General features: G+C 36.6%; 1 protein-coding gene across 1 annotated transcript; it reads left to right on the top strand.

The window, feature by feature from the left end:
* Positions 1-1075: 1075 nt before the first annotated feature.
* LOC126706953 (sulfate transporter 1.3-like) lies at positions 1076-11815 on the top strand. Its single transcript, XM_050406544.1, has 14 exons — positions 1076-1323; positions 1449-1809; positions 1897-1945; positions 2040-2247; positions 7671-7845; positions 7969-8034; positions 8114-8227; positions 8324-8440; positions 8545-8671; positions 8869-9155; positions 9239-9429; positions 9923-10008; positions 10097-10173; positions 11467-11815. The coding sequence occupies exons 2-14, from the start codon at positions 1468-1470 to the stop codon at positions 11602-11604; spliced, it is 1977 nt and encodes a 658-aa protein (XP_050262501.1). The 5' UTR covers positions 1076-1323; positions 1449-1467; the 3' UTR covers positions 11605-11815.
* The last annotated feature ends 4088 nt before the right edge of the window (positions 11816-15903 follow it).

Genomic DNA, 15903 nt, shown 5'->3' with positions numbered 1-15903 from the left:
TAGACTAAGTCTAGACAACTTCCTTTACACGTTAGGTATAACAAATAACGAAAATAACCTTTCATTTTTTTTTTTTTTAAGAATTATACAAATTCAATATAGACCGGATATTTATTCAATTCATCTAATTATGCTTTGAAGTAAATACTCTAGGAAATGTCACTTCATTTATCATTTAGTTTAGTTTTAATTTAAGTTTATGAAATTTCAATAAAACAATAAAGTAAGGAGTCTTTATGTCACGTTACAAAAAGTCTCATTTCAAAAAAAAATATCTGACATTTGGGAGCTTTACATGAATTTAATTATTTAACTATATTAAATTATCGATTGTCCTAAAAATTGAAGTTATTAAAAAATAATGAATTTAATCATTTAACTATAATTCTAATAAACATCTTATGTGTGGCCCTAAACTCTCCTTGAACCACTTTTCAAAAACTCACATCAAATTGTTTATTTACACTACTTTCATTTAAATGTTTTTTTTATCAATTTTTAATTACTCTTCCAAATCCTCTCTCTCTCTCTCTCAGTTAAAACAATAAATATGCATATTAACCGTGAATGGTTACTGTAACTAGAATTATATTTTACATATATAATTTTGCATAAACTGATATGTATGTTTATGAGGTTGATTGGAATAATTGTGAATTAGATGAACTATTGTGAATGCTGTAATAGGATTCAATCACCTACCTCAACTAGCTACATCTTCACCTTTGAAAAGTCAGGTACGTTTGATACATGATTTTTATTATTTTTCTCCTACACATGTTAATTTGTACATACCCGTCTAAATGGGAAAGATTCATCATGTAAATAGTTTTGCATTCGCAATCATTAATTTTTGAACAACGCGAAATACAGAAACAAATTGAGAAGCATCAAATTAATGGAAGAACTGTATTATGCAACGTCAGGATTAGCTTTTAAGGTTGCTAATAAACAATCACTTTTGATGGCCAAGCATAAGGAACAGCCACCTTATCTCACCTTTAACCTTTTTCAAATCAAATTGTCCACGGCCACCATCATATGCATCTGACTAATAAAGATATCTTGAGTGGAAGAAATCATATATAGCTGAAACCAATTAATTTCCTTGGTCAACACTTTCCCACAACTGATGGTTATTAGCTAATCCGTTTATTACTTCTCAAAAAGTGACCATATTCAAAGTTGAATCTTTAAGATTCCTTATAGTGCTAAAATAGTTGACTTTAGGTTCCTTTTTAACACATATATAAAAGCTGGCAGGAGCTTCCCTCTTCTTCCCAGTGTACTTAGATCTTAGGTCTGGTTAAGTTCTTCCGCTAAGTAAGTAGCTTTATCTGCTTAATAAGTATATAATTTGTAAGCATTTGACTACCAGTGCAATATGCAATAATTTTTACAGGACTAATTTATTTAGTTTTTTTTTTTCTGTTTTAAATTTTTATTAGAATAAATCTTCTGGTTGCAATGAACCGTGATGTTACTGACGAGGCGGGGTCAAAGGAGATCGACACAAGTATGTGTATGTCTCCTTCACAAGATCACAATCCAGAAAATTTGCCATATGTTCACAAAGTGGGGGTTCCTCGGAGGCAAAACCTTTTGAAGCAGTTTACAGCTTCTGTAAAGGAAACTTTCTTCGTTGGTAACCCCTTCCGACCCTTCAAGGGCCAATCCAGATTAGGAAAGTTTGTCCTTGCTCTCCAAGCTGTTTTCCCTATTGTTAGTTGGGGGAAGGACTATAATCTTGCTAGATTCAAAGGAGACCTAATAGCTGGACTTACCATTGCAAGCCTGTGTATTCCTCAGGTAATAGAATTTGGATGAAATTCTTTATCTTTTACTTTCCATGCATACATTTCTAGTCATACTCAAATATGTCACTCACCCTGTCAGGATATTGGATATGCAAAGCTTGCAAATCTGCCACCCCAAAATGGATTATGTGAGTTCTCTTGTTTTCCTTGTAACCAGAGCTACTTGGTTGTCTTAACTATCACTAATTCCATTTTATATGGTCTATTTCCCTTGAAATACAGACAGCAGTTTTGTTCCCCCTCTTATTTACGCCTTCATGGGAAGCTCGAGAGACATTGCTATAGGACCCGTGGCTGTTGTGTCTCTCTTACTTGGAAGTCTTCTACAGGATGAGATTGATCCAGTGAAAGATGCACTTGAGTATCGACGTCTTGCATTCACAGCTACCTTCTTTGCTGGCATCACTCAATTCACACTAGGGTTTTTCAGGTATTTATATACATGTTCGCCTCTACTAGGCATTGATTCTATTTCTATCCCACTGGTTAGTTTACAGATATGTTTGCATTACACGCAAGACATCAATAATATATATATATATATATATATATATGTAAATGCACAGAGTGTACAATAGCGAGCGTAAAATAATACATGCATGCATGTAGTATTATATTGTATATATATAGAAATATTCACTAAACTTTTTCATAGTATTCATAAAAAATGAGTTCTTCTTCATGGATGGACCTAGAGGGGCCCAAGCTCCCTGGTCCAAATTTTTTTTTTTTTAATACTTATTATATATATATAATTTTTATAATTGCTTTCCTTCCAAAACTTTAGGTTCCTCTAACTAGAAACTATCCAACTCAAAAACATTAAAAAAATAATAAAAACATTTACAATAATGATTTTATTTTAGCAAAAAAACTATTTTACCACCAAAAACCATGTATTATTAGAGAAGTTAAAACTATTTTTTTTTGCAACTACGGTAAATCAATATTGTAGGGTCACGTTTTTCAGCCCAAGCTCAAGATGTATGGGACCTTAGACCAGTGAGCCCGGTACAATGAATTTGTAGAAAGTGAGTCAAAGAGTTGGGCCTTAGAGTATGGACAACAGTTAACACGGTGTTCTTCATGATCAAGCTGAGATGAACTGAGTTTACCAGAGAGGGTTGGTCCTCGGCACAGTCCAAGGAGCTTTTTCTGGTGCCTCCGGTGTGATAGTGGTTTTCAACCCCCCTTTTCTGTCTCCCTCTCCCCCTCTTTTATAGTCATTTTCTTCCTCCTGAATTGGGTTTCTAGTGCTGATACTTGTCCCATCAGCCCTTTCCTCCAGTTGTTGGGAGTGGTTGTAAAGACAGAAAAGTATAGCTATGTCAGGTACAAGGCACTGAATGCAATAATGGCAGTCTTTCCCTCAGACATTTCCATTCTTTCTGTTGTCCTTTTCTGTTTTAGTACTTTTCCTGTTCTGTGGAATGACCTGGAGTGTCACTGCTAGTAGTAGGTTGCTCCCTTTGTCCTCGGCTACATCCATGCCGAGGAGGGTTCTTCCCATGGTTGAGAAGGGTTTTTCCTTAGACTGGGCCATTGGCCCAATGTAGACATTGACGTGGGCCTCCGATCTTTTACCCCCCCACAATAGCCCCTCGAAATTCTCCTTTTCTTCCCCATGGGAGGAAAGGAGGATCTCGATGTGATGACTGCCCTTTCACGCCCATTTTGCACTATTCCTGGTTGTGAGACATTCTTTTAGTTTATCCAAGCCGCGTTCCCGTCGTTTCGGTACACAAGGCGCGTTTTCATTAAGGTCTCTTTACAGGGTGACGCAAATCCAACGGCTGAAGACTACATTGGAAATTGAGAGAGATTTATCTCGCCTATAATTCTTTCTTGGAGATTTGGACGAATTAATTGCCACCGGGTTCGCCTCCTATATAAGACACATGGGGGGAGATCGTTCTTCTTTATTCGCAGACCCTTGAGTTCTGTGGGAGTTTCAGGCTTTTAACTCTCCAAATGTTCCCAAGAACCCCACCAAGGTAGTGATTGAGATTTAGGGAGTGAAATGGTCAAGGATAAGAGTGAGGGTGAAGGAGCCAAACCCTCTTCAGAAACCACGGGCGTCTCCGAGATTCAGAATGACATAGTTAAGGCAAGGGAGGCAGAGGCCAAAGATCTTTCTCCCCTTCGACTGGATAAGAAAGAAGTCTCTTTTCCTTCAACCAAAATCCGAAGCAGGTGTAGGTCGCATCAGATTTTTGGTGAGACAAATTTTGGATTTCATCCAGCGTCATGTGTCACGCGTGTTCGGATTTGGGTTTCTCCTCGCCGGTACCATCCATTCTTACTCGATTGCTGCTAGAGCAATACTTGCTCAATTGCTGCTAGAGCAAGTATGTGGATTTGGCGTGTCTGCTTCTTCTTCTCTTCCATCACCGATGCTATCCATACTTGCTCGATTGCTGCTGGAGCAAGATTGTGAACCGGGCTTCTCTGCTTCTTCTTCTCTCCCACCGGTGCCATCCATACTTGCTCGATTGCTGCTGGAGCAAGATTGAGGATTTATCGTTCCCGTGGACTGCTTTTTATAGTTAGCTTTTGATATAGGCTTGTCTAAGCCCTTTTATGTACACTGTACTTCTTCTTTATCTAATAAAAAGACAACTTTATTTCATTTTGCGTACCTTTTCTTTTCTGCAATAGCTATTTTGTGAATGGGTGTGCTAGTATCTTTTCTTTTGAATAGTACTTAGAATTGATGTTGTTGATGGTAAAGAGTTGTCATCTTGGACTTATCAAAACTGACGGGCACACCTCTGCCAACTTTAAGTAAGTTAACTATATAGGACTAACCAGGAAAACAACCGCATGTTCTACATTGCGAATAGTGTGACCGCCCAAGGGCGTGTAACTTGAAGTAAACAGTCCGAGGGATCACCGGGTACTAAGGTTCTTCTCCACGTTTCCAATGATGTTTATAGCTTTAACTTGCTTTAGGCGTCTGGTCCAAGGACCGAGGCATGATTGAATTTAGCTTAAACGCTTAGAAAGGTACCATCGCGTGTTAGTTTCCACAAAGCAGAAGGTCCAAGGATCATGCAAGACCGTTGTTCTGTCTAGGACTTAGATTTTTCTTAAAGTAGCTAGTTTTCCCATAGGTTTGAATCCGAGAGCCATGCAAGACCTTGGTTCTGTCTAGTACTTGGACCTTCTTAAAGTAGCTAGTTTCCCCATAGGTTTGAGTCCGAGGACCATGCAAGACCTTGGTTCTGTCTAGTACTTTGGACCTTCTTGAAGTAACTAGTTTCCCCATAGGTTTGAGTCCAAGGACCATGCAAGACCTTGGTTCTGTCTAATACTTAGGCTTTCTTGAAGTAGCTAGTTTCCCCATAGGTTTGAGTCCGAGGACCATGCAAGACCTTGGTTCTGTCTAGTACTTGGACCTTCTTGAAGTAGCTAGTTTCCCCATAGGTTTGAATCCGAGGACCATGCAAGACCTTGGTTTTGTCTAGTACTTAGGCTTTCTTGAAGTAGCTAGTTTCTCCATAGGTTTGAGTCCGAGAACTATGCAAGACCTTGGTTCTGTCTAGTACTTAGGCTCTTTTGAAGTAGCTAGTTTCCCCATAGGTTTGAGTCTGAGGACTATGCAATACCTTAATTCTGTCTAGTACTTAGGCTTTCTTGAAGTAGCTAGTTTCCTCATAAGTTTGAGTCCGAGGACTATGCAAGATCTTGATTCTGTCTAGTACTTAGGCTTTTCTTGAAGTAGCTAGTTTCCCCATAGGTTTGAGTCCGAGGACCATGCAAGACCTTGGTTCTGTCTAGTATTTAGGCTTTCTTGAAGTAGCTACTTTTCCCATAGGTTTGAGTCCGAGGACCATGCAAGACCTTGATTCTGTCTAGTACTTAGGCTTTTTTGAAGTAGATAGTTTCCCCATAGGTTTGAGTCCGAGGACCATGCAAGACCTTGGTTCTGTCTAGTACTTAGGCTTTTTTGAAGTAGATAGTTTTCCCATAGGTTTGAGTCCGAGGACCATGCAAGATCTTGGTTCTGTCTAGTACTTAGACCTTCTTAAAGTAGCTAGTTTCCCCATAGGTTTGAGTCCAAGGACCATGCAAGACCTTAGTTCTGTCTAGTACTTAGGCTTTCTTGAAGTAGCTAGTTTCCCCATAGGTTTGAGTCTGAGGACCATGCAAGACCTTGGTTCTGTCTAGTACTTAGTCATTTAGAAAGTTGTCACTGCGCGTTAATTTCCCTAAAGCCGGAGGTCCGAGGACCTGACATAGCTGAGATTCTGTTTAACCGCTTCAAAAGATTCTGGTTTGGCTCTCGGCTTCTTTCTCTGAAGGGAATTCAGCGAATCAGACTACTAGGCCCGCGAGAATTAGCCCCTTGACAAGTGCACGAGGCACACACTTGACGTCAAAAGCCTCTAGAACCGCGCTCCGTTTAGCAATCCTTCCCACATAATCAACACTTCGAAGTGTAGATCTAAGCGGAAGCTGAGTTATGACAATGACGATGTGTTTTTGGAAATAATAGGGAGGCTTTCGCATAGCTTGCACCACCGCCAAAATGGTCTTCTCGAGGGACTCTTGCTGATAGGAGCTTGATTCCATCGTGATTAACCGTTGTATTCGCCAACGCACAAGCTCTCCCCACAATGGCGCCAATTGTAGGGTCACGTTTTTCAGCCCAAGCCCAAGATATATGGGACCTTAAACCAGTGAGCCCGGTGCAATGAATTTGTAGAGAGTGGGTCAAAGAACTGGACCTTAGAGTATGGACAACAGTTAACACGGTGTTCTTCACGATCAAACTGAAATGAACTGAGTTTACCAGAGAGGGTTGGTCCTCAGCACGATTCGAGGAGCTTTTTCTGGTGCCTCCAGTATGATAGGGGTTTTCAACCCCCCTTTTCTATCTCCCTCTCCCCCTCTTTTATAGTCATTTCCTTCCTCCTGAATTGGATTCTCAGTGCTGATACTTGTCCCATCAGCCCTACCTTCCAGTTGTTAGGAGTGGTTGTAAAAGCAGAAAAGCATGGCTATGTCAGGTACAAGGTACTGAATGCAATAATGGCAACCTTTCCCTCAAACATTTTCATTCTCTCTGTTGCCCTTTTCTGTTTTAGTACTTTTCCTGTTCCGTGGAATGACCTGGAGTGTCATTGCCAGTAGCAGGTTGCTCCTTTTGTCCTCGGCTACATCCATGTCGAGGAGGGTTCTTCCCATGGCCAAGAAGAAGTTTTTCGTTGAACTGGGCCCTTGGCCCAATGTAGACATTGACGTGGGCATCCCGGCCTTTTACCCCCCCCTCCACAGATATAAAAACCAGTTGACTATAACAAGTTTTTAAAAATAAAATACAATATTTTATTAAGATTATCTCTCTACCTTCAATTAATTAAAAACTCAAATTCTCTCTCTCTCTTTATTGTTTTAATGAGTTGTTTATATTATTTTAAATGAAATGGTAAAAAAATAGAACATTTGATGTTGGGTGTATTGTAAAGTGAGATGGTAAAATAAATAAATTAGCTTTTTTGAGGTGCTAAAAACCAAAATTTTTAACATCACTACCATGAATGCTCTAACTAAAAATTAAAAATTTAAAAAAAAAAAAAAAAAAATCTTAACCAGACTAGTATTAAAAATTAAAAAAAAAAAAAACGTTTTTTTTTTTTTTCGTCTTTGTTGGTTGATGATTGCGTCTTAATGTATTAAGAAATAACGATTTTATGTATTTATAATTTGTTAATCCTATATGAATGCCTATTTGGATTTTTTTTTCCTACTCCGGCCTCCTCTAGCTTGAAATCCTAAGTCTATCCCTGTTCTTTTTGCATATTAATTGTTAATGTTTAGAAGGATAATATATATCAACTCTGCTTTCAGATTGGGTTTCTTGATTGACTTTCTTTCTCACGCTGCAATCGTTGGGTTCATGGGTGGAGCTGCTATTACCATTGCCCTACAACAGCTCAAAGGTTTGCTTGGCATATCTAACTTCACGAGGAAGACTGATATTGTCTCTGTTATGCGCTCAGTATGGGGTACAATACATCATGGGGTAATTAATTTCACATTTTTATTCTGATTCTCCATTACATTATTGACATCAAGCTAAGTTGCTATATATATTGTAGAACAATTTACTATCTTATACTATATACTCTCCTATGTTGCTTTACAGTGGAACTGGCAAACAATGGCAATAGGCATCTCGTTCTTGGCTTTCCTTCTACTTGCCAAGCACACTGTAAGAAATCTTTCCTTCCTCTTCTTACTATATCTTGAAGGTCTTCCAGTTGATTCCTCTATAATATATATTTGAGCAGGGAAAAAAGAACAAAAAACTTTTCTGGGTTCCTGCAATTGCTCCTATGGTTTGTGTCATCCTGTCCACCTTTCTCGTGTACATAACCCATGCTGATAAGCATGGTGTTCAAATTGTAAGTGCTCTTATTAATTTCATGATTATTTTTTCATTCCAGCTTTATGAGTAAGGAAATAACGCCAAATTCTTAGTAATAATTATATTATTTCAGGTTCGGCATATAAAAAAGGGCATAAATCCACCATCCTTTAAGGAAATTTATTTTACTGGAAAATATTTTGGAAAAGGATTTCGGATTGGTGTTTTATCGGGTATGATAGGACTAACGGTAAGAATATATGAGACTGACCATCTTACTTGAGTTAGTAATATAATTTTTCAGCAGATTTTACCAATCAATGTTGTGAAAGCCATTATTTTTTTGGTTTCTAGGAAGCTATAGCAATTGGAAGAACATTTGCGGCAGTAAAGGACTATCATCTTGATGGAAACAAAGAAATGGTGGCACTGGGGACAATGAATGTTGTTGGTTCCATGACATCGTGTTATGTTGCTACAGGTGTGTGTTCATTTGCCACCAGCTTTTTCATTTAACTTTTCACTTATTTTGTTTATGTACAATTTTTTAAAACTTTACATTTAGCCTGCTTTTAGCAAAAAATCAAAATAAGAATTTTTCTTGAGTTTTTGTACTTATCTAAGGATGTATTGTTATTGAATTAACGTTGTTTGTTTGTGTCTATGATTTTAATGCAGGATCCTTCTCTCGCTCAGCCGTAAATTTCATGGCTGGCTGCAACACAGCCATGTCCAACATTGTGATGTCTTGTGTTGTATTTTTGACTTTGGAATTCATGACATCACTATTTAAGTACACCCCAAATGCTATACTTGCTTCTATCATTATATCTGCTGTGGTAGGCCTAATTGATGTTGAAGCAGTGAGTCTATTGTGGAAGATTGATAAATTTGATTTTGTTGCTTGCATGGGAGCCTTTTTCGGTGTGATTTTTGTTTCTGTTGAGATTGGCCTTTTAATTGCGGTGAGAAATCTAGCATTCTTGTTTTTTTTTTTTTTTTTTTTTTGGTTTTCCAATCTATCACTACTAAATTACTTTTGCAATAGGTCTCAATATCATTTGCCAAAATACTCTTGCAAGTGACAAGGCCAAGAACTGCATTACTTGGTAACCTTCCAGGGACTGCTGTTTACAGAAACATCCTGCAATATCCAGAAGCAACAAAGGTTCCAGGCATCCTGATTGTTAGAGTAGATTCTGCTATATACTTTTCAAACTCCAACTATATTAGGGAAAGGTATTAGCTTTTTCAATTCATTTGAATCTCTATTTCTTGCTTCTCCTTCCTTCCCCTATCTGAAGTACTTGTATTATAGGGATATGCATGAACAAACAGCTTACAAAATTGGGAAATGTTCAGTTTTGGTGCTTCTTATTCAGAGTGAATTATGGTTTTTGTTAAATTTCCTATTGTTCCAAAAAATTAAATGGTTCCAAAATAGTGAATTAGTTCATTGTACAATAATTCCAACAGTTTCTAATGTTCTAGAAGTCTTAAGTATCTAACTGGAAATTGTTCTTGATTGTACCATTAGACTAGAATATCATTGACTAAATTTATGACTTATATAAAGTACATAATTACATATTAAAAGAATTTATTAGGGAAATGTTATAACTTTATACTTATTGTCAGCCAACATTTCTCAGTTGAATCCGTAGACCCGTTTGTGGTTGTTTCAACATATGCAATCCATTGCAGATTAGTGCTTAAATCCAATTTCTTGCAGGATTTTGAGATGGCTAACCGATGAAGAAGAACAGCTAAAAAAGAAGGGTCTACCTGCAATCCAGTATTTGGTTGTTGAAATGTCACGTAAGCAGATTGATACGTTGTTCTAATTCCTCATTTTTGTAATGAATCTCAAAAACCGAATATGTCTCATGAATTTGCATTATTGCAGCTGTTACCGACATTGACACTAGTGGCATTCATGCCTTTGAAGAATTATATAGGAGTCTTCAGAAGAGAGATGTTCAGGTAATTCCACAATTCAAAACTAAAAATAATTATTTTGTGAGTTATCGAGGTTTTTGGTTTGCAGAAATTAAACTTCGTGTTCTAATTGAATTTGCTTTTAGTTCGTGATTCTAATGTATTCAAATTGAAAGGAAAAAAAAATTATTACAATATTTTGGTCTCTTTTTACAATGAAAAATTCTTAGATACTCTTGGAATATGGTGAAATAGTGTTCTGCCTCCTTCTTCTCACATTTATGATGAACCAACCATAAATTTAATGAGTGTGAATCACGCCATAAATGTAAGAGGAATGAATACTATTCACTGTGCTCCGGTATTATTAAAGAATTATTCCCTACATTATTTATACATAGGATATGGGAGTTAAAATGCCACTTTGGATTGAAATAAATAAATGTGATTTCATATGGATAAAGTCATCTTTTTAATCACATTGGTAGATCAAACTCATGCCAAAACATAGTTTGAGGAAAGTGAGATACATTTTTTTATCAGGCTCCTTTTCTTCAATCTTATCATTTTTGTTAATTATATATCTTATATATCATTCTCTGCTAGTTATCCATCTTCATTTTATGTAACTAATATTTTTCATGTCTTCGGCTTAGTTTTTCAACTTTTATATATTTCCGCCAAAAGGCCCAAAACTTTGTACCAATTGTCCCAAATATATGCCAATTATTAAAAAATTAATATCTTCACATTTCAATGTAAAAGTAAAGAAAATATCGGTGTAGAAATGTTGAGATAGGTGATAACTTGTTTATTATTGATTTCCTTGAAACTTGTACAGTTGGAAATAGAATAATTAATCAATGATAAAGATATTTTAGCGAATTGTACAAATCTAAACCTTGTTGAACCAAAAATGATGGGATTCACTCATATATTCACCTTGTTGAACTAAAAATGATGGGATTCACTCATATGTGAGAACGTGGTTATATATACTGAATACACTAATTACTTGTTCCTATTGATTTAGTCTAATTAAATTTTTTAAGGTACATTTATATTTTTGTATAATAAATTGATAAAAATAAGCTAATTTAAATGCACATTAAACATTTCTATATAATAGCATCTTTTTTTTGCACAATATATAATAGCATCTTGGAGCATTCATATTGGCATAGCCAATTTTTTTTGCCAAATCTTAGCTGGCAAATCGAGGCCACAGTATTAAGTGTTCATGACATATGCAATTTATTTGGCCAATACAAAAGCAAAGCAGAAATACTAATGGGAAGGTTTCTTTTTTTTTTCTTTTTTTTAATTGTAATTTGAAAGTTACTTCTAGCAAATCCAGGGACTGTTGTGGTCAACAAGTTGCATGCATCAAAGATTGCAACCTTGATTGGGGAGAGCAAGATTTTTCTGTCCGTTGCCGACGCAGTCCAATATGTTCCGAAGACAGAGGAACCTTGAATGAGAGGGGATCAATTAACGGTGCCATATTGCCAATATTGAAGGAGCTCTAGAAATTTAATATGATTTTTTGTTACTTCGGTTTTTTATTTTTTTTGTTTTTTCTTAGGAAACATAGACACTTCATTTGAGGTGTTATACATGTGTTATATCGGTGTCATACCTTCCTTGTTATGTTATAAATTTTCAAAAATTGCTCATGTTCCCATATCGTAGCCGTTCCTGTACTCATGTTCTTACTTCTTAAGTATAATATCAATTTGTTTATGGGTGATGAACACTAAGTTTTTTTTTTTGCTTCCCCCCCCCCCCCCCCCCCCCCCCCACAAACCACTTAATGATAGCTGGGTATTAAATCATATATACATACATATATATATATATATATAACCAATTTTATGTGTGAATTATTTCATTATTTATGATTATTTTCAAATTAATTAGTAATTTTTGAATAATCAACTTATTAATGTGAATTTTCTTTTAAAAAATGAAAAGAAAAAAGAAACTTAGTGTGAAGTCATTGGTAACGATTGTGTTTATTTGAAGAAAAAAAATTACCTAGATTTAAAAGAACTACTGTTTGAAATATGGGAAGCCATTAAAAATCACCTCTTTGTTGAATGAATTTTTAAAATATCTATATCATTTTGGTTAACCAAATATGAATTTCAAAAAAGAAACTTGTCCCTCAATGTGGTATTGCCTAGTCTCCCTTATTAGGTAAACCGTTTTTTTTTTTTTGTAACAATGGAAAATCAAAGAGTGTATGTAAAAGATTGGGTTGCCATCTTCGCCAATTGCTGGACTTCCTTGAATATGGGTTCAAGAGCAACTTTGATTTGTAGACTTTGAAACATTCTCTTTTGGGTTCGGATATCTTCTAGGAGAATCTCTGCTTCCTTGTTGTCTGTATTTATGGTTGCCAACTCATCCGCTAAATTTTTTGAGTTAACAAGTAAGATGGCTTTTCTATATCCTTCCTTCCAAGCAATATAGAGCGCTTCGCGAATAGTTAAAAGATTGCTGGTCTTCTTATTCCTCGTATGCCATGAAAAATATTCCTTCTTGACGGACTGTCCTAAGTGATTTTTAATCACAAAGGCTCCTCCATCCCAATTTGTATTGCCGCGACGGTTTTTGTTTCCTATGATAATTAAAATCTGCCATCCCTTACAGCTTGAGAAATTTATGTAATCTCTTTTCTCTTGTGGGTTGTAGAAGTGTTGCTCTTGGGGAGTCATTGCTTGCATCCATTCACTCTTTAATCTTTGGATTGTGCGCAAAGCTTGATGGATGTCTGGCTCTAGTCTCTCAAAAATAGCTCTATTTCTTGTCTTCCAAATTGTCCAAAGAATCGCTCCTTGTTCAGTCAATATCTCTAAATCCCCTTGACTTTTTATATTACACTTTTCAATTTGTGACTGCATCCAGTTAGCCATATCTGTTGTGTATATCAGATGAGTTCTCAGCCCTTGAGCAGAACCATACCATATAGCTCTAGCAAAGTGACATGACATGAACAGGTGATCTAGAGTTTCCTGGTCTTCTCCACAAACCGCACAAGTATCATCCGTAATTATCTGCCTCTTGGCTAATTCGGTTCTTGTAGGTAGTCCACGGTGAAGAAATTTCCACAAGAAAGTAGACACCCTAAAAGGAAATCCTGATTTCCATAGATTAAGCCAGCATTTTTTCCTTGTATGGTCATTACGATCAGTGTTTTCTTGATATAAGGCCGTTAATATCTTGTAGCCCTTTTTTACTTGATATTCTCCGCTACTAGAGAAGGGCCAAATTACCTTATCAATATTTCCAAATTTGGAGAAAGTCGTGCTCAGGATAGCTTCTGCTTCAGTCCTATTATAAACTGTATTAATCAGATTGCTATTCCAGTTCCCTGATATAGGATCCATAAGGTCTTTAACTGTACCATACTGTAGTTGAAGAAGATCTAAATGGTCAGCACTCCTCGGCTTATACCAAAGGGAGTCTCTTAATCTAATGCTATCCCCGCTTCCCACTTGCCACTTTGCTTGCGCCAATGGGGAATTCCTTGTTTGCCATATATTTTTCCACATCTTACTGGAGTTTTTAGGAACTCGATCTATTTCCCATATATTGTTGATCTTGGGGAAATATTTGCTTTTCAAGGTTTTGGCTAATAACAATTGAGGATTTTGCCCTATCCTCCAAAATTGTTTTGCTACTAAGGCTTTATTGAATGTTTCTATTTTCCTAATTCCAAGACCACCATTGCATCTTGTTTGGCAAATCTTTTCCCAAGCAATTGTATGAATCCTTTTCTTCTCAATATTATCACCCCACCAAAAATCTCGCACTATTTTGTCAATTCGATTACAAGTATCCTTTGGAAGGAGATGTATCGACATTGTATAAATTGGCATAGCTTGCATGACTGATTTGATCAAGGTGAGTTTGCCTGCTTGGGACAATAACTTACCTTTCCAGTTCTGTAATTTACTTTGAATTCGGTCAATGATTTGATTTCCTATTTCCTTCATTTTGGTGCCTGGATCAATGAGAATCCCCAAATATTTTCCAATCTTGTTTTTTATCTGAATCTTGAACTTGTGTTGCAACTCTTCCCTTTCTTCAGAGTTGCAGTTCAGACTGACAGTCATGACAGATTTGCTATCATTTATTTTTTGTCCAGACATTTTACAAAAGTTCTCCAAGACCTCTTTCAATTTTTCTGGAGTATGGTTGTTTAGTTTCATGAATAAAAGGATGTCGTCAGCAAAAAATAAGTGTGATATAGGCATTTCTCCTTTTCGTAAGCCAATACCCTGTATGAGTCCTTTATTCTCTATATCTAGTAGCATGCAAGATAGAATATTAGCACAAAGAATAAAGAGGTAAGTGGAAAGCGGATCACCTTATCTGATACCTCTTGTTGGTTTGATGTTTTCAGTTGGTGCACCATTGATTAGGATTCTGTAGGTTACTGTGCTTACACATTGCATAATAGAGTTAATCCATAGTTGGCTGAATCCCATTTTTTGAAGGACAGCTTCTAAGAAATTCCAACTTAGGCGGTCATAAGCTTTACTCAAGTCTACTTTTATAGCTGCAAATCGAGCTCGGCCCTTCTTCTTGGATTTTATGGTATGGAGTAATTCATGAGCAATTATAAGATTGTCTGAAATTAGACGCCCTTTGATGAAAGCAATCTGGTATGGGGTAATAATGTCTTCCATAATGGGTTTTAATCTGTTTGCCAAAACTTTCGATGCTACCTTGTAGGCAACGTTACACAAGCTGATTGGTCTAAAGTCTCCGACCATTTCCAGACTTTGGCACTTTGGGATCAAGGAGATGAAAGTGTTGTTGAGTTCTTTGAGGATGAAACCTGATTTTAAGAACCCAAGAGTAGCTTGTGTAATTGTAGGTCCCATTATATTCCAACATTTTTGGGGAACCAATGCAGGAATACCATCTGGTCCAGGTGCCTTCCAGGCTCCCAACTGAAAAACAGCATCCTTAACTTCCTTCTCTGTGAAGTCTTTGTCTAGTTCTTGCCTATGAATGAAAGATAACCCTGGAAGATTGTAACTATCCAGTTTCCTTAGTATGTCTTCCTTACTCATCTCTTCTGGCATTTGGTAAAGTTTTTCAAAGTGTTCTCTAATATGTATTCTAATAGATTCATCGTCCTCCAACCATTGCCCCGATTCCTGTCTGATGTGAACTACATGATTATTTATCCTCCTTTGCTTTACTAAAGCATGAAAGTATTTTGTATTTCTATCCCCTTTTTGTATCCAGTCTTTTCTAGCTTTCTGTGCCCAGAAGGATTCTTCCATATCCAACAGTAGTTGTAGTTCCTGCTGTTTCTCTTTCTCTTGTTTGTCTATCTCTGGAGTGTAATGTTGATTTTGCAAATACGTCAATTGGTTCTTCAGATCTACTAGACGTTTATGAATATTTCCCAGATCATTTTTATTCCATTCATTACATACCTGTTGCACTCTCTTGAGTTTTGTTTTCAATATATATGCAGCTGAACCTGATATTTTTTCTTGCCATGTCTCTTCTATGAGTTTTTTGCAGCTCGGGTGTAATAACCACATAGCTTCAAATCTTTGGGGTCTTTTGTGAAAGGTTAGCCTTTTATGGGTATCTAATATTAGAGGAGCATGATCTGAAATTGATATTGGCCAAGCTTCCAGACTGCTATGTTCATAAGTGTGTAGCCAATCCAGATTAACAAAGGCTCTATCAAGCCGTTCACACACAAATTCTTCCCCTTCCCTATTATTTTTCCATGTGTATTGT

The sequence above is a fragment of the Quercus robur genome, chromosome 11 (assembly GCF_932294415.1).
Source record: "Quercus robur chromosome 11, dhQueRobu3.1, whole genome shotgun sequence".
Taxonomy (NCBI): Eukaryota; Viridiplantae; Streptophyta; class Magnoliopsida; order Fagales; family Fagaceae; genus Quercus; species Quercus robur.
The sequence above is the reverse complement of the archived record's forward strand: the minus strand, read 5'-3'. Positions and strand labels throughout refer to the sequence as shown.

Bases quoted from the DNA above. Each gene is read 5' to 3' on its own strand.
- LOC126706953 (XM_050406544.1), top strand. From the start codon at position 1,468: ATGAACCGTGATGTTACTGACGAGGCGGGGTCAAAGGAGATCGACACA. The intron at 1,946-2,039 runs GTGAGTTCTCTT...CTTGAAATACAG, and splicing joins GCCACCCCAAAATGGATTAT to ACAGCAGTTTTGTTCCCCCT. The intron at 8,035-8,113 runs GTAAGAAATCTT...ATATTTGAGCAG, and splicing joins TTCTACTTGCCAAGCACACT to GGAAAAAAGAACAAAAAACT.